The sequence below is a fragment of the Apus apus genome, chromosome 1, assembly GCF_020740795.1.
Source record: "Apus apus isolate bApuApu2 chromosome 1, bApuApu2.pri.cur, whole genome shotgun sequence".
In the NCBI taxonomy this organism is placed as follows: domain Eukaryota; kingdom Metazoa; phylum Chordata; class Aves; order Apodiformes; family Apodidae; genus Apus; species Apus apus.
In genome coordinates, this window is record NC_067282.1 from 103774136 (window position 1) to 103799536 (window position 25401).

At 38.0% G+C, this 25401-nt stretch overlaps 1 protein-coding gene across 2 annotated transcripts; it reads right to left on the bottom strand.

Annotated features, from left to right (window-relative positions):
• Positions 1-816: 816 nt before the first annotated feature.
• PRRG1 (proline rich and Gla domain 1) lies at positions 817-17784 on the bottom strand. Of its 2 annotated transcripts, XM_051627064.1 has the most exons (4): positions 17585-17784; positions 16966-17015; positions 12537-12697; positions 817-4738 (listed from the first exon to the last, which is right to left on the bottom strand). In XM_051627064.1, exons 2-4 carry the CDS (start codon positions 16973-16975, stop codon positions 4214-4216), a joined length of 696 nt encoding a protein of 231 aa, XP_051483024.1. In that variant the 5' UTR covers positions 16976-17015; positions 17585-17784; the 3' UTR covers positions 817-4213. The 2 variants fall into 2 exon arrangements, with proteins under 2 accessions (XP_051483024.1, XP_051483033.1); XM_051627073.1 differs by lacking the exons at positions 16966-17015; positions 17585-17784 and adding an exon at positions 5551-5581 and having other exon boundaries at positions 12537-12687.
• Between the last annotated feature and the right edge of the window lie 7617 nt (positions 17785-25401).

Below are 25401 nucleotides of genomic sequence, written 5' to 3' on the forward strand. Positions count from 1 at the left end.
CAGGCTAAAGAGTTCCAGCTCTCTCAGCCTTTCCTCATAAGAGAGATGCTCCAATCCCCCAGTCATCTTTGTTGCCCTCTACTGGACTCTCCCTGGGAGTTCCCTGTCTCTCTTGATCTGAGAAGCCCAGAACTGGATGCAGTATTCCAGCTGTGGCCCCACCAGGATAGGCGAGGGGGAGAATGACCTCTCTCGACCTACTGGCCACACCCTTCCTTATGTACCCCAAGATTCCATTTGCCTTCTTGGCAACAAGGGCTTAGGTGAAAAATACCACGGACATACTATGCTATTTACTAGCAGCTGAAGGAGAAAGGATGCCACAAAGTTTATCTTGACTGGGATGGAAATCGTTAAGTTTCTAGAAGGGATCATTAAGCAAGGTTATTTTTTGTTGTTGTTCTCTATTAATACGTCATTCACAGAGCTGATGCAAAATTTTGCAATCTCTTTCTTTAAAATGGCTGAAGCCAACTTTGAAATTAAGTCCTCTGATGTAAACATTTTTTCCTACACTTCCTGCTTCATTTTGTGGTAAGAATTTCTAGCTTTCCCTCTGCCTGTTATTTAGCTTTGGCTAAAACAACTGCTTTTATTTAAAAAATGGAAGAAAAACAAATCAAAAAATCTGAATAAAAATTAGCTGGACTATTGAAAGAATATCAATCCTACCTGAAATGAAAAATAATATTTATATTTTAAGTTATGAAAACAACCAATTCACTGCAAATAATTAAGTACATAAACCAATGGCAAATAAAAGACATGACTGAAATGCATGAAGTTAATTTTCACTACAGCTGTGTAGAATTGGTATTTTGAAACATGAGGCATTTAAAAAAGTTTATTTAGCATATCCAAAAACAAATGTTACAAAAAATTTGCTATAAACATAGGCAAAAATGTTTAAATAGGAAAATTTAATGTAAACCAAACCCCTTTAAAATATGCAATACTGTAATCAGAGGTTATTTACATCCAGTGAAGACAGAACAATCTCCACTAATGCTAAATATCACCTAAGCAATTAATTAATTTCCATAATTTCTTAAAACATTTACATTTAAGTTAGTTTTAGTACATAAACCATCTCAATCCTAATAGAAGGTGAAATTCAATGTTACATTCAGAAGAGGGAAAGGCAGTATCCTGACTATTCATGTTATCAGTCAAGACAGTACTGCATTCAGATTTGCAAAACCTTTAGAGGTACAACTATAAATTTACAATGCAATTACAGGACAGATAAAACTACTAAGTGATTTGCAAAAAGAGCTGTATAAAAACCCAGTACAAATGAAAATTTATTTTTCAATTGAATTAGAAAAGTCAGCCACAAGACTAAGCTATTTTCCCACACCTGACAAAGCAGAACAAAATATTTTCTAATTTGACAGTATTACAACATGGAGAAAGCAGTTCATGTCTTTGAGGAAATGCATTTGGATAGCTGTTGCATGCAAGTTTTGTTTTATTATGAAATTTATTAAAACCAAGACATCATTTTATAGCCTACAATGCTGTTCATGTTCTTGTACATGGAAAAGGCAAAGTCAAATAAATTCAACTCATAGATCATTTTACATATTTGGTTATGGCTTTTTTGGAAAGACAAGCATCATTTTTGCATTGCACGTAAAAGTATGTATGGGATACAGCAACATATTCATCTTAAGAAACCAGTAACATAGAAGCATTTAAAAAAAAGAAAAAGAAAAAAAAAAAAGAAAAAAAGAAAAGCCAAACTCATTTCTAAACTAGACTGCCCATGTTCAGGGGATGATGACAGCTCCTTAATGACCTAATGCAAAGTGGGTGATCTCCATGCATTTCCTGTAGGAAAGTCCTCTACCCAAACAAAAAATTTTACTGCTAAAACTGCCAGCTGTGCTGGCAGGCACAGGAGATGCCAATATGGCACGGACATTGAAATACCAGCTCTTTTTGAGGTGGTTCCCACATGTTTAGATGAAGCGCTTGGTTTTGGTAAGGTCTGCCTAAAGCAGTTTATTAACTGTTGCTCAGTATAAAAGGAGCTTTAACTTCTACAAGTGGCAATTTAGGACACACAAGAGGTAAAACCACTTCAAAAGAAAAGGTCAGACAGTCCAAAAACAATACCCAAGCAATTCTTACTGGAAGCATCCAAAAGATGTACTTTTCTGCCCAATATCTATTATAAACAGTAAATCCGAGTTATTTTTTTGACAACAGTTTGGCCTGGAGTTCATCCATTAACTCTAAGACAACTTGCATTAGCAACTGAAGATTCCCAGTAGAAAAATTAGGCAACCTACTCTTAACATAAAACTAGTCATAAAATCCTTACTTCATTTGTCAATCCTTTAGATCAAATTCTTACAGAAGCGTGCATATACACACCCATGTACACCATACATTTCTTTTCAGCAGCTTTCTGTAAAATTCCTTAGGGCCAAGCCCTCATGAGATGGTAGACATCAATACCCATCTTGCATATTAATAGTAATTTCAAATGCACTGGCATTTCACTGGGGTCTTTGGAACAAGATGCGGTTTGGGTTTTTGTTGTAAGAAAGCCAGCATAATACAGTAGTCCTCCAGGGCTATATAGATTTCAGTTAGTGCTACATGACTAGTAGAACACAGAAAAATACCGAAGTTAATGCCACACTACTTTGGTGGGGGAGGAAATGGAAATTAATACTCACAAGCTGAACTGAGCAATAAAATTTTTAATCAAGCTGGGAAAAAAGAACCACTACACTACTGCTTGCACCAGGCTTAACCATCACCAGTCTCTAAACCAGGTAGCTGAAATTCTGTACAAGCTTCTATTCAACTTGCACCAAAGTCTGACAGAAACCTACACCTCTCCACTCTCAAAATGTCACTCCAAACTAAGGCTTGGGGGTATGTCTGTGCTGAGTTCTTAGAAATCCAACACAGTGAGTCCTCACGGTTCTGTCCGATGTGAGGTGGGCTCCACAGCTCAGCACTGCAGAGAGCAGAGCCTGGCTGGCCACACAACTTCTGGAGCCAAGGATAGAGTGGGCTTTAAGAATTCATGTAATGGATCAAAGCACTACACTGCTCTTAGAGTTTTATTTCATTGTAACATACTGTTAACTTTTCCAACAGAAGCACTTGGTTGGAATGGATAAGCAATAAATGTATTTGGTTTTGGAAAAAGGTATCCATATTCTTCACAAAGGATTTCCATAGCCACCAGGATTTGAGGAAGGGATTTTTATTTCATAGATGGGGGAAAAAATAAAGTCAAACATACCAAATGCTTTCCCTTTTTTTTTGCCTTTTAAAAGGGAAAGTGATATCTTTGGGTTTATGGGTTTATGTGTTTATGGATAACATCCTGGGCCCAGGCAAGACTACGATCAGGATTTTATCCACTCTTGAGTATTTCAGTATTTCATTATTTACCGCTGCATGAACTTTCAAGTTCTAAAGTTAACACATGCACACTTTTCACCTACAGAATACACAAGTAAAAAAAGACAGGAAAACAGAGAGGAAAGGAAGAACACAGACAAAGTACACTATTAAATTTACTACTTCATAGCCTGAATTGCTAGCTTCTAAACATTTACAGAATTTCGAGCTGTAATAGCAAAAGCTTTAAAATATACCTCTTCTGCTAGGACTCTGAAATTATTGCTATTATGCCAGTATACTCTAATGAGACGCTGGTTTGAACACAAAAGCATAAGGCTCCCAGCTTTCCAAGCACCCAGGATAGGGAGTAGCACATAACAAAAATCCAAGTGAGAAAAAGGAACCAAGCAGACAAGAGGCAATACTGCAAAATCAGTCCCATTTCGTGTAAATAACTATCCAAAATGTTGCTTAAGGAGTCTCTATTTCAGGCAATTCTGACAGTCTGCAGTAAGAAAGGGGAAGGGGATTCCACCAACCTTGTGGGGAATGTGGACAACATTCAGAATAAAACAAGTGACATCCCTCAAAGTGAAGGTACTTTTGAAAAGTAGGACAGAGCACCACAATTGTACCTGCATTACACTCTCAATACAGATTCCTTACCATTTAAGACCTGCTGCAGGGGAAAAAAATCCCAAACCCAAAGAACAACTGAATCAAAACCAAAAGTGAAATTCATTGAACAAGTCCATTCAATCACAGAAATGCATAATAGGTGAAGATAAAGTGCTAAAAAATGATTAGTAATTTTTAAGAAGTCCATAGCATTCTTCTTGCTTTACTTAGTACTGGTGACAACAGGAGATAGTGCAATTGCACTGGCTGAACTGGAATTCACAATGTCTTCGTATTGCGGGGGTGGATCTAAATGCTGTTCAGTTTCACTTCTTCTCAAACTGATTTCACCAGTGGCTTCCTCATATGAAGGAGGAGGATCACCATTTGAGAGCCTGGTGGATATTGAGTCTGATCGCCCATCCATATAGCTTAGACCTCCTGGAGAGAGCCCACTGACTTCATACATTTCCTCCTGTGGGGAATGAACAATGCTGAGAGGCGGCGGAAGGGGACCTCTGCCATCAGCCACAGCACCATCACCCATCGCTTCGTGGGCTCCCCTATGCATGTACACCGACTGTCTACGCATTTTCTTTTTAAACAGGCATCTCCATATGACAAAAATGACAATGAGGATAACAAAAAGGCCAATGATTAATGGAAATGCAAGGTAAAATGAATACCAGTTATGTCCTGTGTTACTTTCTCCCTGAAGTCCATTTTTGTAGACTTTCCAGAACTCCTTCTAGAAGAGCAAGATAGGATAAGTCAGAAACTATAAGACAAGTAAAATAAATAAATAAATCACTGTAATCAAGTTATTTTAAATGAATGAGGGAAAAAAAAGGACATTTAAAATACTGATAATTAAAATAAGAACTGGTATGGATAAGCACACACAACAAACTTTCAAATTTTATTCTGATTTGGCTAGTGATACAAAAGGGTGTTTTGTTTGTTTGTTTTCAGAACAACTCCTCACAGCTTTTAAGATCCCTCCACCTGCAGTTAGTATTTCCAAACCTGCAGCACAGGCAGGGTACGTACATCAGCCGTCTGGTGGATAAAATTTTTCACCACCAAAGTAAAAGTTTGGGTTTTGTTTGTTTTAAAATTGTAATAATATACTAATGTAATCTGAGAGGGAAATACCGTTTCAGAATGACAGGCCATTTTGGCAAAGAACAACTACGTTGTACTATCATGTCATAATTTAGCCTTCCCCACCCTCTGGCTCATAAAGCAATTGTCAGCTTATTTTGATTCAGATTCTCTGTTTATATCTAAAAATAGCTCCAGCAGTATGAGAACATTACACAATGCATTGTATTCCAAAAATTTTGACAACACAGCTACAGATAATTGTAACAGAAAGAGAAAATATGAGCAAGGTAAAACAAAAATGAAGGGAGACACCAGTAACTGACAATACTCTTTGCTATATTAATATGCACAAGCAGGAGTACATGTTGCCATCCAATTTTCTCTGCAGTGAATGCTATGAAAAGCTAGTACAAAGAAAAGCATACCCTGCCTTAAAAAAACAGTCATCCTCACCGTCAACATGTCCAACCAAGAAACACTTCCACTGTTTCATAGCCAAGCATAGTTTAAGAAAAAGAGAAAAAAAAGATAGAAACAACCCAAATACATGCCAGAATCTCTACATTCTTTAGTTTCCTTTAAAAATGAGAGACCTGAGTCACTCATATTCATGCCATCATCTATTTTAAATGATAATACACATCTCACATGCAATCATTTATAAAATACTCATCACTGATATGGTCATTGCTCAGTTGTAAGTAAATAAATATTCAGGTTGCAGGATGCATGACTGTGCACACACAAAGCAAATCCATCCATTATTTTTTTTTCAGTTTAGAACTGCTGCCACATGATCAACATTAAAAAGAATCACCAAATCAGTCTCAGAGGCAGCTTGAGTCCAGAAGCAGCATGGCCCCTCTAACGAGGAGGCTAAGCTTGCCTTGTGCAAAGCCAGGACCAGGACCCCACAGGCAAAGCATATGCTCACAATTCTTCCAGATCAAAATTTGCTAAGGGTAAGATCAATGCAATGTGCATGAAACAACAGGCTACTTTGTGGCTTGTTTGTTGTGGTGGTTTTTTATTTAAAAAAAGATAAATTCAGTTGTTCTTACCCGTATAGTCACTGAAACTTTTTTTTTTTTTAAGTATTTCTTGATTCCTACAGCAAACAAGGATCAGGATTTTTTCCTAAGTTCCAAGGCTTGGTATCAAAGCTGGTCATCACAGTGACCCTCTTTGATGTGAACCCAGGTCCAAATCATCTAAGCTAACTCAGGTAGTCTTGACTGTGCTGACTTTAGGCATACATTTAAGGGGAAAAACTAACATTAAAAAAATGAAATTAGCTGCACAACTGAGGCCTTTTGGGATCTCTGCATGATAAAAACGCAACAAAACCGAACACTCCACATCTCCCTATCAGATTATCAGGCCATAGGGAGATCTCTTACGTATTACCTTTCCATCTGGTTTGAACACAACTAACTAGATTATTTTGTGGAATAAATAATAAATATATTCTCAACTAAAAATGCAGAAAATTATTCCTTAGAGTTAACTGCTATTATCTGTACTGGAACCATGCTGCCCACTTCACTGTTCTGTTGCCTCAACAGCAGCAAAGGAATAAAATGGTAAAATGTATGTTTTCACGTTCAAAATAGCAAAGACCTACAGAAATTGATCAAATATACTGTGCAAGAATATGTCATTTTAAAGACTCCACAGAGGAGAGAGGTAGTTTTGCTGAAAAAGGAGAAATCACACTTTTCACTTAGCAATTTATTTTGTGTTGCAGACTGCAGTGGAAAAGCACCTTCTCCACTGTAAGGGCAGTAAGTTGTGACTGATATTGTAGTAATGTTTCCATGTTACTTATAACTCAGCTCTATCTGCTGGAGAAAATGTCTCTGCCCTTTCTTCAGAAAGCTGAAATACCAGCATCTCTCCTTGTCATTCTGCAACATGGCAAAGCAGCAGAAAAGCTGTTTTCACAGAGTGCCAAGCAATTAGTTCAGTACAAGGTGTGTGGCTGCCGGGGATGTTCAAGTTGACACTGTGCCCAAACAGGTCCATAAAGAGCTTAAGGTAAGAATTTAAACTGCCTTAAGGATGAAACTAGCTTGGTGTCCACCTTCATTTTACATGCAAGGCAAAGGAAATTCCAAGGCAGTTTTGACACATGCACCCCTGTCAAAAATTACAGTTTCTTTAAATTTTCCTCTTTGGAGGAAAAAACAAAACAAACCAAACAAACCAAGAAAACATGTCCTATGCGGAATGGCTGAGGGAACTGAGTCTGTTTAGTCTGGAAAAGAGGAGGCTGAGGGAAGAACTCATTGCTTTCTACAGTGACCTGAAAGGAGGTGTAGAGAGGTGAGAGTTGGCCTCTTCTGTCGAGTAAGTAATGGTAAGACCAGAGGAAATGGCCTGATGTTGCACCAGGGGAGGTTTAGACTAGACATTAGGAAGATTTTCTTTACTGAAAGAGTGGTTAGGCACTGGAACAGGCTGGCCAAGGAGGTGGTGGAGTCACCATGCCTGGAGGTATTCAAGGAACATGTAGATGTGGCACTTCAGGGGATGCTCTAGTGGGTATGGTGGATTTTTTTGTAGGTTGTGCATCATTGTTGGTTTTGTGGGGTGTATAGTTGTGTGGCTTTTTTCTGCTGTGAATTGTGTTGTTCCCTTTCCTGCCCACTCTCTGGGTGGACGGTTGGACTAGGTGATCTTGGAGGTCTTTTCCAACCGTGACGATTCTGTGCATATGATCTTCTGTGAACAGACCAACAACTGAAAACTTAGTAGTGTACTAAACCAAATGTTTCCAGCTTGCATTCTTGTCAGTTAAGTGTTAAAGAGAAGCACAAAAAACTGTCAGTTCCAGGCTGATAGAATCTTCAAGAGCTGCAGGAAAGAGATTAGAGCTGTGTAGGTGCCAAGCAGCTCCCACTCATGCCCTGTTATCCTACAGATACACTGCACTGTAGAGTGAAGGCACTGGGGAACAAGCCATCTGATCAAAGTCAAATAATGTGTAACAAAACCACAGAGAACTTAGATGAATTTGCACAGTGTGAGGATTTGTACTAACTGCTATGAAAAAAACCACCAAGGGTAAATACTGTAAACCTAGGAAGTAGATGTAGAACTCATACAGAAAGTTAAAGAGTAATTTAAAAGTTGGAAAACTCACAGCACAAACACCCTTTACGTAGCTGCTGATCTCTTAAACCAGCAACAATAAAAACTTCATTTATTAACTCTTGATTTATGAAGAGGACACTTCAGTAATCATTTACCCTTGAGCACTGTACAGCTGGGATTTCCAGGCGCATTTGCCTTAAAAGGCTGAAAAACTAAGCTAAGCAGGCCACAGAATCAGATAACCACAATGGAAAAGACTTAAAAAACATCAAACATATATTCCCCCCAAGAACTACTTTTCTGAAAGTTTCTTACTGCTTTGGCAAATCGAGTTTGAAATAATCAAAAGGACTTCTCAAAAGCATCCCACACAAAGACAGTTACAGCCAATTTTCCAGAATTTTACTTCCCTTTTATTTCTAATACCTCTCAGAAGAGAGTCAGCATCAGTTTGAACGCTGAATCAACTAAGGTATCCATATGAAAGTTAAGAGGCTTGCACCCTGCTGAGAATTTCAGCTGAGGCCTTTACTACATTTGGCAGCACTGCCAGCCTCAAATGATTCTTGGTCTATTGTCTGACTTGTTTTAAAGATGGACTAATCATATGGCAGTCAGAAGACTGCTTTGTATTCAGTAGGTGGAGGACATGAAAAAAGCAATAACGGGAAGCTGAGTGTACGTGCTACATCGTTTTCTTCTGGTCTGCCCTTAATTTCAGGTAGCAGGAAAAGAATCCCTTCTCTTCTGGCTATTTATCCAGCATCCACAATTAGACAGATTGATGTTAGAAGTCTCACTTGACCAAAAGTTTTTACTTCTTTGATAAACTTTTTAGTGTGGTTTTTTTCTTGTTTGTTTTGCTAAAATAGAGCTATACAGAGAACCTTGCAATTTTTGTAATACTTCAAATTTGTGGGAAATTAGAAACCCAAAAAGAACTGCAATTTTTAGCTTTTAAAATCTTCATGTAGTAGAATGTAAAAAAAAATAAAAATTCAAGGAAAATAAATTAGTATCAGTTCTCCAATCACACCCAGCTACTCAGCACAATTACCTTTGAACAAATATTTGAGTCTCCAACAAATTCTGACAACTGACCAGTGACAACACACAGTGCTGCCTGCAGGCTACAGGTACTACAAATAAACAGCTTTACTAGATCAGACCTAGGGTTCACCTAATCCTCAGTTACCTTTTCTCTGACAACAATCATTAGAGACTGCTGAAAGAAGTTCAAACATAAGCAGGCAGTGACACTCTCCCAGCTTCCACATACTTGTACTTCAAGAACTTTCCATGCTGACCCCTTTTATTCAATAGGCGCGGATTGATTTCACTTCCATTCATTTATATCATTGTTCTCTGAACCTATATAAGCTTTTAGCATCCTGTGGCAAGGCAGTCCACAGCTCTAGTATCTACAGTGAGGTAAGACACTTCTATTTGCTTTGAACCTGCACCTTCTAGAAGGGTGGCAAGTGACCAACCTCAGTTCAGTCTTCGTGCTTCTCATGGCCATCATCACATACTCCCTGATTTAACTCTTTTCCAAACTACTGTTCTTACAGAAATCTTTTCATATCTATGGTGATCTGCCACACTTCTCTGATCCTCTGGTCTGTCCTCAGCTACTTATTTGCTTTTTGGGAGATAGGGAGATCGGAGATGTACATGGCACATTCAAGATGTGGATGTGCAATGACACAACTCTTTTCTCCATTTTGATCCCTACTCCTTTCTTTGGATTTTTAGCACAGAGATTTTTGGTTTGGTTTGGTTTGACCCCTGAGCATTAAAGTTTTTATAGATTCAAATTCAGGTCTTGTTCCTGAGTTAAGTTCAGAGCTAATCACATTTATAATGAATGTTCCCTTTTCCCCTGCATGCATTACATTTGTCAACACTACATTTCATATTCTATTTTATCCACAAAGTCCTGCAAGTTCTTCCCTGTTGACTCTAGTCTTACTAACATAATAGTATTGTCTTTATAATTAACTTTGTAATTTTCAATAATATTCTGAACCTATAAAAATCCCCACACCCCTACAATATTAAAGGCATTCAATATTTCATACATAATATTAACTTCCAAGAAAAAACTCATGCATCAAAAATAACTAGAGAAAACTACTGGATGTTATTTTAATACTAGAAATCTGGATGTTGCACATCTTCCCAGAAAACAAATAACCAAGATAAAAATACAAATTACGCAAAACAAAGTTACCATGATATATATAAGCTACAGACCCTACTGGAATTCCAGTCTATCTATGCCATGAAATAATTGCATCTTTGTTACTCTAAACATGGTGTATCATGATCCTCATCTACTGCATTTGTTTCCTTTCCCTGGGACACAGAAGTTAAGTCTTACTAAGTGTATGTAAGGATGGATACCCCTGGGGAACAACGGACTAAATAAAGCCCAAGTCAACAAGGCTGGTCAGGCATGACTGCACATTAGCAGAGTCTGGCCCGTTTGCAGGCTACCAACAACACAATAAAGCAGCTGGGCAAAAAGGACACAGTAGCAGAAATGGATAAAGGGTCAAGATCTTAATGGAAACTCCTTCTTCATTGTGACACAAAGGTTGTGGCAAAAGTGGAAATAGAACTATTTCTATTTTACTTTTTCCCAAATAACTCTGTAAGGGAAATGCTATCTACCAAATCACAAAATGTTCCTAAAATGGAGGAAAAGAACCTGAAGTGAGAGGTAATGTGTTTAGGCTGTGCTTTCTTCAGTGACTTGAACTTCCTGCGCTACCCAAGCAAAGGTGATACTGTGTTAGAATTTCACACGAGTAGTGTCACTGCAAACATGATTCTTAATTATACAGTGGGCTATCATTAGGAGTGGCCACACCAAGCTAAGCTAGGGAGGCAAAACACGTGTATGCATGCACTTAAAAAGCTTCAGAAAGAAGCAGCACTGAAGAGACATCACATGACCTACTCCTTTATTTTGATAGATCAGAAAGTTCTCATGCCAGTCTTACCCAGTTACCCAGGTATGATCTCCAACAAAAAGATGCCAAGAACTTAAAATGCTCACTATGCCTTTATATTAACATTGCTATTTTTTGATGTAGAGCTTGGCCACTGAAGAGCGGAACACATCACCTGTGTAAATTCTGGAAAAAAATCTGCAATGCTCCCTGTGTCACTTTGTCCATTAACTCACTGGCCTTTCAAGTACAATTTCCCTACGCAAAAACACACAAGGGATAGCAGCTTTTTTTGAAGGTAAGTTTTCTGAGTCCCATTTTCTAGAGCCTGTTTTCGACTTTAGATTTATCCTCCATTCAGCCCCAACTTCATCCATGTCTGTCTCGATTTAAAAAATACATAATTACATTATTGACTGTATTGCACTGAATAGGTCTGATCCTGCCATCAAAACCCTGCGTGCTGTTTTTATTTGTTGGGAAACAATATCTGTTGGGTATGATGTGCAGCTATTGCTTGCAGAGGCATTAGCTCACAAGCTTCTTTTAATTAGAGAAGCCACCCGACTTATGCAACAATTTTGTGTGGGCAGTATCGGCTTCATTCCCTCCAAGTTAATGTATCACTGCCCTTGCATAACACATGGTAGCACTGAAATTATTGTTCTTTCCATGTTTTAGATCGCTGCTTCTTAACAATACTCTCTGGGAGCTTGCAGATTTTAGCTTGAAGAAGGCCACTAATCTTTCCTTATTTTTAGACTATCAGGTCTGGGCACTGAACACTTCAGCCAGCTACACCAGCACCTGACATTTGAAAGTGTATCTTAAATAGAAAGCTTTTTGTGTTGCTCGCTCATTTCATGTGAGCATATTCAATAAACAAGTTATAAGAGATGGAGTGAGGTAAGTGAAGACCTGTGTCCTCTGCTTCCATATATTCCCCCATAGTTTCTCCTAAGGAAGACAACTGCATATGTGATATCCAGGTCAGACTTAAGTGTGTGATGATAGCAGAACCAGTGCACAGGCTATCTGAGTAAACAGAGCTGCTGAAGAGATGACAGTTTTGCACATCTTTTTGCAATTGGGGTTATTAATTCATGTTCCTTTCTTCCCAGCTGCCAATATTCACAGCACCTAGGAGGATAATTTTCTTTTGAGTCTTCTACCCCCTTCAAATTCAGCTTAATCTGGACAAAGAATTCAAAATGTATTGTTGTGCAGTCTGTCCGTCTCCAATGTAGAACTTACTTGCTTAAAGAGAGAGGCCAAAAAACACCCCTAAGTCTAATGTACCATTGAAAAACACACAGGCATTCAAGCACACACAAAAATTCAGTATTAATACATCCCATCCCTCTTTAAATACACACCAAAACATACCGTTTTTTCCTCATTTTCAAAAGCTTCTCTTGCTTCTTCATAGCTACAGATTTCTTCTCGGCATTCATGTTCTATGTCACCTTGCTTTAATTCTTCCAGAAATGTGTTAGCTCTCGGGTATCTTTTTAACACAGAATTGGCTTTGTCCTCTGTTAAGAACACTGAAATAAGAGGAGAGACAACAAAGGTCACTTCTAGAATAGATACATAAAACCTCATGCTAAAATTGCTCAAAGAAAATGTACTTTGGAGAAACAAAGAGCTTTTTCAAAGTCCCCTTTATTTAATGTCATAAAAGGTCTTTTCTAGTTTTGTTCACTATGGCCCAATAAGTAGTTGGGCCTGCAGTTTCAGTAGTTATTGCTATAATGTCATAAATGCAAAGGACCTCAATTCAGCATCAGAGTCACGTATGCTTAAACAAGATTGAAGCTGGAGCCTAACAAGAGTGCTCAGAAGAGAGAAGCACGTGCTCAACTCAAGTGACTTCTCAAACTAAGATGACACAGAACAAACACATCCTGCTTGTGACCATCCAAAAATATGTTTGCAGCTCCCTGGGGGAATCACAGCCAAAATGCTCTGAAGTTTTTGACATAAATATTTCTAAATATTACCAAGAGTCATACACACCAGATCAGCCACATTCACCAAAGTTTAAGTCTTTAAGTTTTCTTAAGCAACTTGAAGCAGACTTACTCCCTTCACTCCAGAAATCTCAACCATGAAATAGTGACCCTTTTGGAGGCATGGGGGGAAGTAGCCTCTTTCCATTTTCTTGACTCCTACACAAAACCTCACCTTATTCGATGAATCAAATAAAGCAACCATAAAAAGCAACCAACGTTCTGACACAGGTATTTGCTTTCCTTAGCTTTCTGTTCAAGGAAGAGATCTGGAACCAACCTCTTTTCTTCTGATATTCCAACTTTTCCTCAAATTCCCTGAGCACAATGATTTTTACCATAATATCCAGCAACTGGAACACTCCAAACCCCAGCAGACTGCACTACCCAGGAGGTATGTCTGCAGTGAATGATGCAGAAATTCTCCAGGTATTTCAGGTCAGGAAGCAAGAACATCCTGTCAGTGCAACACTGTTCTTGGGCTCTCACTGCCAGTAAGGGGGGCTAATTATTCAATGAACTGCCTTACTAACACACTCATACTACTTTTCCTGACCTATGCAATCATTTCAGTATTGGTTCATTTATAGCTAGTCTGGGACTGCCATTATGCTTTGAAGACAAACTCTCACTGGCTGCTGAAGGACAGAGATGGACTGGTTTAAGCAGTGATTTATCTTTAATTTTATATGAATCAGTTTGCTCTGGCTTTTTTTCCTTTATCATCTGATTTCGAATTCTCAAAAAGGATGGCAGCAAAACCATAAAGAAAGTCACTGTACTTTTGCTTTCTTGTAAGATAGATGTGGTGTCATTTTTTAACTACCGTAAGTAGGCTGATGCACTTAAATTGCGTTTTGTTTAGTCTCTGTGGTATATTTTGTTACAAATCGTTAGACAGTCATCTTCCTTTTGCAAAGGCTTAAATGAAGATTTGAAGATTAAACTCCAAAACATCAGCCAATCCTATTCTTTCGTTTGAACACATGTGGTAATGTCCTGGTTTGAGTCAGGATGAAGCAACTTTTACTATTTTTTTTTCCCTTCAGTAATCTCTTTTAACTAGTAGTAAAGTACATGTACCACACAAACTGCACTATTCATGAAGTTGCCAGAAGTTAAGAGTATACAGCTCTACAACTGCACCTACCATAATTCTGGTTTTCTACAGCACTGCAGATAAGCACATGGGCATGTTCTATTGTGTAAGTTCACAGACATTAATATTAAAAAATATCTTAAAAAAAAAAAAAAAAGGATGGCTTCCTTCCATTTCTCACACAATTCTCCTAATTCCTCTCTCCCCTATAGGCTTGAAGAACTTGGTTTCTTTCCACATGTCTCAGTGATCACCTAAATGTGATGAGATGAAGGACTTGTCCACATCAGGAAGCCAGGACACAGCCATGGATGGGGATGGATGGCCAGTGCTCTACCTATTTTTCATCAACTCCTCCTGTGGGCAATTCCTGAAACAGAACTCAAAAGCATGCCCGTATCTGGAGTCACTGAAGGGTATATAATGCACTATAAATCAAGTTTCGCTTCAGAAGATAAAACCTAGGGAATTTCATTCCACAGCTGGAATCTGTCCCTGAAAAGAGTAATGAGAAAAACTACAACAGCTTTGTAATGGATGCAGAGGTAAAAAAAATAAAGTGGCAAGCAGAGGTAGCTGAAGGTACTCTGATTTAAAGCTTACGCTTCTCAGAAACAATCCAAAAATCTTTATTTATGCATGTACTTTTCCAATTTACCAAAAAAAAAAACAACCCTGAGAATAAAGGCTTGATAGCTGGTATGTAAGGAAACATTATGTTCACTACACATTGGGATGAGTTTCTAGGTATGTTTAGTTTTCCAAAAAGAGCTAAGTCTACATTTCTGTTTCAAAATGCATTGACAAAGAACAGCAAAGTACTAAAATAGTTCAATATTCAAGAATGGCAAATACATGACTGTCTAAAAAGCCCAACATTTTTATTTAGCAATTCATGTTCAGCAAGTATCTCTCTTCTCTCACAATACAGTATAGAAAATGCATGCATCACAGAGACCAAAAGGCCCACTGAGGAAAATAAACCACACCCTATATAAATTCAGAATGTATCTGATTAAAGAATGATCTACAATTAGTACAGACCAGAACTGGCTTTTGACCCTGCAAGGCTGGAAAAAATGAAGTATATTAACTTCTTTGTTTTGATTTGACATTTTTAAAGCTCTGCACACTCCTAGTGACCTTAAATCCTACTGAGAAGTCTATGCAAATGTGGAAGAAAGCATAAAAGCATGCACTGATCAAAGCAATCTTGATGAAGATACTGATTGAAATACAGTGATTTAATGAGAATCAGTCACTGCCTGATAGATCCTATAAAGAGATAATGGAACCATACTGCAGAAACCACTGTGACTTCTTAGTATTCCAGGACCATCACCATGTAGTGTAGAGATTGTTACAATTGCATAGGAGTGTGTTGAAACACTTCTGTCAGTTGGATACCCACCTAGCCAAACTACAGTGTGGCTGAATTTACTGCAGTTGCTACTATGCAGCTGAAGATGATCAGGGAAGAATTGATGTAGCAAGAAAAAAGTAATGAAGCAAAATAAAATTTAATTTTGCATTTTATTAAGGAGATTGAGTATGAAATACAAGATAAAGGAAAAATAAAAATTATTATTTTGGCATTAAGATAGACACAGAAACAATCTAAAGTCTCTTTCTCTACCCCAATTTTTGTAGAATATAGCTGAAGATACACAACTTCCAAACCTAATGCATTGGAATACATGTTTATTTCTTCAAACATGCTTGTGCTCTCTTTGTAACTGTAAAACTTGGCATTACCAAGTTTTAAGAGATCAGAAAGCTACAAAAAAAAATCCATTCCAAAGTCTTAGTTTGACTTGGTGTTACTGAAGAGAGCAATACTGTCAGATCTATTATATATTCTCAGGAAAACCAGTGTGCTTTCATAACAGTGAAAAGATACTCTAGCAAGTTGAAATTCAATCAGAATCAGAAAGAGACAGACAAGGACATGAGAGGATAAATACATCCCAGCCTGCCAGCTGAAACTTTCACAGGCAAAGAAAACAGGCTTCAGGTCTTTAATGACAGAAGGACCAGGGAGTAGCAGCGTGGGAGAAATACTGTGAGACACAGAAGGTGTTGCCGAAGCAAAGCCCAGAGCATGCTGGACATCAAAACCAGACTTATTGAGACCACTATTGAGGCTTCCTTTTTCTGACTCCTTGCTAACACCCAAACAGATTGAAACCACCACTAAACACTAGAAGCAAACATTTAATTTTCAATTTGAAGCTGCAGTTACTGATAAATTTGAATCTTTCTGCAGATGATCTTGATAAAACTATCTGGTTTGCAAAGGAGAGAGGGAGAAAAATTATTTGACCACTTACTTATAAAGCTGAAATGTGACCTCTGCTCTGAGATTTTGGAGTTACTGGGACAAGCATAACAACAGTTAAACTTAAGTATTTAAGGCTGGAAATTCAGCTCTGTGGCTTAATTTTGCAGCCAGCCTTCAAAGGGCCACAAATGAGTTTAAGGTAATTATTATGATCTGCATATAATATCTGTCAGAACAGAAGTTTGATTCCAGTTTAATGCAGGCAAAGATCTGTATCATATGTAATATCAAAACCAGCTCAAGAGCATGGGACATTTTTTTGTGCAAACTGACTGGGATTTTGAGCAGAGAACAGTTTTGGGGGTCTGCCCACATCATAGGGAATAATAAAGAATGCACACATCACTAAATTATCAAACTTACCACTATCCATGATGACTACTGTCAAGGCAGGGAACTTGCAAATATCAAGTCTGTAAACAAAGGAGGAAACATCCTGTTAAGTCTGTGAATTTTAGTGAACTTGGAAAAGTTTCTCAAATATTGTTACAATTATATCAGTGTTGGAAACCCTGTAGTCAAGATTAATCCCTGTTCAGTTGCACCACTGCCGTATACAGACTAATTTCAGTAGTACAGGGATACTATCCAAGAAGATAACTCTTGTGAAATTGTGAATGCTTTAACCTCTTTAAAAGTTTTCCATATTTGGAATATGCAAAAATAATAATATGGAATAAGAGGTATCTTTTTAAACAAATCTGCAACCTTTTGTTTCACCTAACTGAACCCGAAAGGTATTACCTTCTCCACTGTAATTATTTATATCTTATCTAAGACTTAAATTCACTCTGCAGAGATCAAGTCAACTCATTATCTGTAGTCTATGGATCAGATTTTTTTAAATCAGAATGAACACATGTAAATTCATTCACAGTCTGCTACTGATTAAAGCAGAAGGCCTACATAACGTTCAGGCGCAAAACAAGACCTGTGATTTGGCAAAGTAACTTGCAATACAACTTGCACCACAAGAACTTACATGTTCTTTATATCTCATGTGGGAAGGAGAACAGACGAGACACTCTCAGTCAAGGAAGCGCCTAAAGCTCATTGCATGCAACCACCAGGCCAACAACCAACAAGAACTGCATCTGAAGGCAGCAATAGCAGTCGGAGTTTTCAGTTTCCTGGAGTCTTTGTTAATATGGAAAAAGTTAAGAAAACAAAAGCTTTCAGCAAAGTGCAGCTGTCTAACCAAGTTGGTAGAACAACATGAGCTCAAAGGTTTTTTTTTAACTAATAAACTACCTACTCTGAAAGGTCAGCATTAGTTCTACCTCAGAGGCCAGGTTACACATCAACATATCATACCATACTAATGTCCTCACTCTCTCCATAAACCAAAACCTCACAAGCAAACTTCTCCATAAAAAAAGTGATAACTATGCACAAAGGTTCGCGATAGCTGCTGTAATAAAAAAGGGAAAGTTAAGATTTCCAGCGTGGCTCCACCAATGCTGCAATTCATCATGCAAGAGCAGGCTATATTACTTTTAAGGACTGTGGATGAAAGGAATGGAGCTCTATAAAGACATCCAAGTCTGCAAACAAAATCGTAGGAGTGGGTCTAAAAGACATGTAGGATGGAGGAGTAAACTGATTTTAAAGGAAGTTCATCTCTTTAAAGGAAAATAAATGTGAAAGAACAGCAGAGATGAAAGCACTCAATCTCCCCACTATAGTGTTTAGCCTTTTCATTACTCAGTATTGCAGGGTAACAGAAGCAGAGGGCTTAAAAAAACTATTTAGGATATATATAACCCCTTTTAATATCCTAAATTTTTCTTAGCAGACTATTGTCTGCAAATTAAAAATGGCCTTTGCCACTTGGTTCTTGAATAAAACTAAAATTAGTGTTGTTTTCTGGGTAGTCCCATTGTTACAACCCAAATACCTGTGCTGAAGAAATTGCCAAGCTTTTAATAATAAACAGGTCATAATAAAAAGTTGGTTACTGGTATGAGTTGTTCCCCTCATCCATTACATCAAAAGGTTCTCTCACCATTTATTAGCCTGCAGTTTCAGGTGGCTGCTTTTGCAACAGCCCCTCAAATAGGATTCACAGCAACAGAAGATCAAGACCCATAAGTGCTCACTCGCACTGTTGAGCTGCAGTAACATAGTGCACAAAATGCACCTTGCCAGGCTTCCCCTCTGTAATAGAAATATTTTTCTGCGTTAAATTGCAGTTAGTCTTTAATGCTTCACCCTTTTAACAAATAACTTGGGGTGGATTTCAACAACAACAAAAAGGCATAAAAAAATACATGCATCCACATCTACACTCACTGAGTCACAATCAGCTCTGCCTACTGTGAACTTCAGCAGAAACAAGGGGACTAATGTGCCTCACCCCTGTTAAAGGACATTTTCCACCTGGAGCAAAGTGTGAGATTGCCTAGGTGTGCAGTTCTGCCCTTGCACCTGGCACTAGCTGCTTGGTACATCATGATCCTTAGGAATGAACTTCAGAATACTGACATACACAGATGGGGAATCGGTGAAAACGTGGAGGAGGAGAAGAAAACAGGATCACAAAAGAAGAAATACCTTTTATGTTCTTCAGTGGAAATTGATGCAAGTATATTATGAGCTAGGGATAAAATAGAGATTTGCTGAACTGGCAGAAAACCACAAATCATGTTTACTTCTACACTTCCTTCATTACAAAATGAACCGGTGTGGCCTTCTCCAGGAAATATACAGCTTTCCAGTGAATGCAGTACAGAAATTTCCCTGTAACAATCTACATTAGATTCTTACAGCAATTACAAATATTTGGAGCTCTCTGAAATTAATTATGTGCATTTTCTTTAAAAAAAGTGTCTCTTATTACGTTCACCTGCCTTCCCTTTCCGCATGTCCCCAAACTACTTCATTTCTAAGCTCCACAAAACACATCTAGTTTCCTGCAATGAAATACTGGCTGGACAACAGGCTCATTGAGGACAGAGGCAAAGGTTGTCCTGCCACGACATGGACGTGACACTCACAGAAAGAACTCTCCCACTGCAGAGGTACCACTTGGGTCTTTGCCCTCTACTTAACACCTCTTTTCTAGTCTCCAGCCACAAATGAGGTGCAACACAACTGAAACACTTCTGCAGGAGGTTTTTTTGGAAGAAAAATGAAAACATTAAATAATTACATGGGAAGACAGGTAATTATCATCTGACTTGCACTTATTTAAAATGTGTTATGGGCGTAAAAATCCCAGTTCCACCACATTTGGCTTTTACATCATTGGATAAAAATATTACAGAAGACTACAATTTTACTTAACAACAATCTATTTCAAAATAACTTTTTCCCCAGGAAAAACGCACACAAGGATTTACATGGATTCAAACATAGGAGAAATACATTGATTTTTATCTGAACAGGAAGCCCGTGGTTTAAGGATATGGGGAAGCCTGCATTTATTAAATTTAATTTGCAACAGCAAGGTTAGCTAGGGGATTTGGGTGAGAATAAAGAGGGATGGAAAACTCCGGAAACTGCTCAAACAAGGATATGAAAGACTTGTCCCACCCAAGACTACACAGAACAAGAATGAGTGAAAAAGAGAACTGAACAAATAAAACCTTCTGCTTTGTAGATACTATCCAAACACAGCATTTAAAACATTATCATTAATGTTGATTACATAGGGACCCCAAACCACAGACCAGATCACTAAGAGAAACCTGTATTTAGTGAACTGCCATCAAGACTTAAAACCAATAAAACACATCATCACTCACAGAACTAGCATGCCGAGTACAACTCAAACACTTCCCTGTTAGCAGAGAGAAGTTAGTTTCTCATGATAGCAGCTGGACGGGACTTCAGCAGGCTGAGACTGAACTCTAAGCTTCTTCCTCAACTTTATTACCCCTGCTTTCAAGTTACTGTTTTTTGCTGTTCGGAAGCTGTGTCAATATTCTGGCTGGTTATTCTCTGGTTACATCCAGGTTCCTCCAGTTCAAAGGGGGAGTTCCTATAAGCTACAAGTTCCTTCCCCTCCCCTTCAAAACTGGACAAGAACTATCTCCTGATATACACATTTTGTTCAGTAGGTCATCTAGGAGAAGTAACTAACACTCTCCCTTTGGCCAGGGACAGTTTTGGTGGGTTTCATTGTTTTTAAGTGTGTAGGGAACATTTGGGGCAGTTCCTGGGAGGCGTAATTGAACACTTGAGTAACTATACTGAAACCAGAATTGCACAAATCCTCAAGACAGCATGCCTTTCTGAGCAGCCTACATAGCAGCATTTCAGACACCTCAGTCTCCTGTAAGCTGCTGTTAAGAGACATTCCTTTAGCTTAGACCCTATCACTATGCTTTGGGAATTAAAACCTGGAGTATTTAACTTGATAACCCATTTAAGAACTGACATAACAATAATCAATCTCCTTTTCAAGTGGGAATAGTGAACTATCAAATAAAGCTTACACGGTAAGATGTGTTTTTATCCTGATTGTGTTTGGAAACAAAACTAACGATACTTAATGTTACTTATCCATTCTACTTTTTATTCCCTCCCAAATACATTTTAACTAAATCTGACATTGGGATTTCTTCTTCTGTGCTACCACAAATTTTCCATAAAAATGAATGATCAAGAAGAACAAAGAAAATCCATTAACACTCTCACTTAAGTCAAGGTGGTGTTTACCAATTGCTGTAGTATCTTGGGAAGCATGGCACGTTTGGCTGCTGTAAATCATTATCTGTTTTCACTGGCAGAAAGTATGTACTCAGAAAGCGTACACCATGCTCAGGACCAGCCACAGCCTGTACAGACCTCTGTAAGCTGGTAAGGCAAAACAAGCTGAAGAGATCAGAATAGAGAAAGAGCACAGTGAGCACATAAAACATGTCAGAATATTGTGGTGATCTGGGTTAGCGACAGGATCACAAGAATAATCACCATAAAGAATGGAGGAGAACTCAGATTAAGAAAAGCAGGAATGGGCTAAAGGTAACAGAGACAGGTAAACAGCTTCATTATAGCTCTGATGCTCACTGGCCTACTACTGTTCAACTGTCAGCTTCCAAACCAAACTCAAATTGTCAGCTACTATGATATTATCTATTCTCACTTAGCCTTTAATAGCTGGACTCTTTAACTGAAGGAAGTACAGTGGTCATGACTAGTAACCTCTAAGTGCTGTGCATTTATCTCTATCCGTGACTATACTCAAATTAGCCAGGAATGCAGAGCAATAGGAACAAACCTAAAGAACAAAACAGTCCAATGATGAGAACCCCGTATTAACACATCATGTGCTTGTTGAAAATTTTACTTTGGTGTAGCTCTAATTTGGTTCCATGAGCTGAATGAACATTGTGCAGCAATGGGACTGCAGCAGTTGTGCTCTTGGAGCGTATCTTCTGGTTCACCTTCATTCAAAAGTAATTCAGTTTGAGTGCTTTGAAATCATTCTGCAACACAAATCAAAGCACAGCAGGTGGTGACAGCTGGGAGTTTTGCTTCCAAAGTATACTCCTAATCTGAACCAAAATGCTACTACAGGTACACCAAATACTTACTGTATGACTGTGCTCAAAGTAGTAAGATGCTGTGAGGAAGGAAGCTCTAGATAAACAATTCCTAAGCAAAGAACCAAGGGTGTTACAGGGCAACAGTGAATGTCTGGCAAAACTTCCTGCGGAGCTACAAGATTACTCTGAGAAACAAAGTGACAAAATCAGAGCTAAGGTGAGATTCTCCTCAAACAACAAAGTAAGTGCAGGGAAGCTAGTTAGGAGGAATGCCTCCCAACCAGAACCTGCTGGAGGCATCACCTGAAAATGCCAGGCTTACCTACAGTATAGTTTGGCAGAAACATCAAAAAGCAAAGGAACCTAAATACAAAACAAACAAAACCAACCCAGAAACAACAAAAAAACCCACAACACCCCACAGTGAAAAACATTTCTGAAGCAGCCTGTGCGCTCATCTATCGGTTTCACATGCTGAGTTCTCACCGTGGAAATGAAACACTGCTAATACACATAATACCACAGGGCCCAATCTAGGAGCTAAAAACCTAACATACAAGAGTGTTTGCTCAGAAACATCAGGAAAAAAATAATAAAAAAATATATATACAGATAATGTGGGAACCAGGAGACAAACTAGACACCCTTCAACTCCCTCAAAAAACTCCACAAACAAAAAAGCACATTCCCTCCCTGAGACTGGAAACTTGCAATTGCAGACAAAAAAAAAAAATTAACACCATTACCACTATTTTCAATAACCCCCTCATAATAATAAAGTAACACACAAAATCAATACACAGTCAGCCAGGGAAACTTCATTATGATCCTTCTAGCTCATGGTTACAGATGGCTGAAGTTTTAAATAATGTATTGCTAAATTCTTATACTAGTAAAACAACAGCTGCTTAATGAATAGCTACCACGTATATATATATATTTTAATTTATAGGAAGAGAAAATAATAAATGGACCTGCTAGCACTTTAAGAAAAAAAAACAAACCATGAACTGTATCAAAATTGCTGCAGTCTGCTTTTATAGCATGTTTTCACTCACAGCCTCCCTAAATTAGAAGCTTTGAACACACACGTTTTATTTTCTTCCCCTATTTTGTACCCGTTTTAATGGAAATGAAGTGTTTGCATGTGTTTTGTAATGACGAACAAGCCAATTTTCATTTTGCAGTTCAGAACATCTCCTGATGCTTTACAGACAACAGAGGAACATTACTCAGCTCTCAACTCCAGTTGGAAACTGGACTGTATGTGGATTAAAAATTATGTGCTCATTTTATTAAACACATAAAAAATAATCAATCATTAATAAAAATCTTTTGTGTTCAAATAATCACAGTATAACAAACCACTCAGTTTAGAGAAGGCAAACATTGAGCTCATATGATCATAACATGAAGTCTGTCAGATAAATTGCTCTTTAGGCTATATACCCATGACCAGAGAAGATAAACACATTACAGCTAACCATTATTTTGCTCAACATGAGAAACAGGAGGGTATCCATTAATCTAAGCTGACATAGATCTAAATAAATTAAAGGATCTGAATTTTCCCGTAGTACCTAACTTACAGAACTTGCTGCCATAAGAAGCTGTTTAGGACAAAACTTGCAATAGGTTTAAAAAAAACAGAAAGGAAATCAATAAATGAGGGAGAAATCTGGTGATTACCAAAACACAGTTCTCCATATGTATCCTCTATCCTGTGGAAGTTTCCAATCTGTGTATAACCAGGACTCTATGAGAGAAGGCTCATTCTGTTCATGCTCTGCTCCAAGACTCTCCCCATAGCATCTCCTGAGAGCTGCTGGCACAACATGCCAGGCTGACTTTTTGACTGATGTGGTATAGCAGTTCTTACTCACGTTCTCCAGAATGCTAAAATGGCTAACTATTTAGCTTCCAACAACATTCATGTTATTAACACCTAGTTTAGCACTTTCTACAGTTTGTGGCCAGATATAATTTCCCAAACATCTCAACCATTTGCTAAAGTTCAGGAGCCAGTTAACGTTCAGATTTCAGTATTACACAGATTTTCAAAGAAAGTATATATTATAACATACACACGAGAGACACAACATGTACCTTTTATTGGTAACTACCTGGCTATAAAAGTAGGGAAGGGGTCCAGTATGGAATGATTAACTATATCCAGTTCACCTCCAAAACGGTTTAAAGCTGGATTAAGATCTGGGGAGTAAATACCAGCACATAACAGAAATCGAGTTGGTGGGATGGCAAGTGGTCTCTTTAATAGATCCTACTCACTACTTACAATCTTCCCTTTTCATTCAGCTCTGGGTCTCCCATCTTTCTCCAAATCAACACATTAAAACATTGAGGATAAGCAGAAAGCAGATTATAAGTGCTGTCTGCCTTTTAAAAACATTTATGTGTCAGGTGGGGAAGAAAAAATAAGAAAAAAAGAGTACTACCTTTACTTCTGATTATACCTCTCCAGGCATGAGACAAGGACCAAGCAGCAGCACCTGGGCACAGTCCATTCAAAAGAATGTAAATTCATTGCAGGTACAGTATTTGTCTACTCAGAAAAGGTCACAAGATCAAGGCTGAAATGCTAAAATGTACCATTTTCCCTGCTTTGAACTCTTATTGATACTTTCTTCCCCAGCACATCTTGAAAAGCAAAACCATGACCCAAATGTCACAAATAATACCTTTATGGATTTTCTAATAGCACATACTGGCTGTACAAAATGCAGCCTCCAAGTGTATCAGTCTGTACCTAATATTAAGCCTCCTATTTTTACAGAAAGAGACCTTACAATTCTGTACATTTGAAAAAGATTATCCTCAACTCACTGAAGTTTTTCTTTAAATTGTTATACGACTTTGAAGAGTAAGGAGCAACAGCTATTTTAAAAAATCGGTTTCCCTCTGAACTACCAGTATTTTTCAAGCAGCTATTAAAAAAACAAAACAAACCCCAGAAAGATTCTAGTTCTCAGAATGTGAAGTTTTTACCCAAAACAGACTTAGGTAATTTCACATTGGCATCTTTGTTTTGCATGCAACAATTTTATAACAAACATAAGCCTACTACATAAAGTTTATTTTGCTTTTCTGTGATGAGGCAAAGGTAAGGCAAATTGGCTCTGTACAGAAATTGCATTTAGCGCTCGTTTGGTAGGCCGATGTCTTACAGCTCATTTAATTTAGATAAATTAAACTGAAAACAACACAAAGTAATTTCTTTGTGAAGTGCTAAACAAAGCTAGAGGAATGTGCAAAGAAAGCCTTTTCTTCCAAATATTTACACACCCTC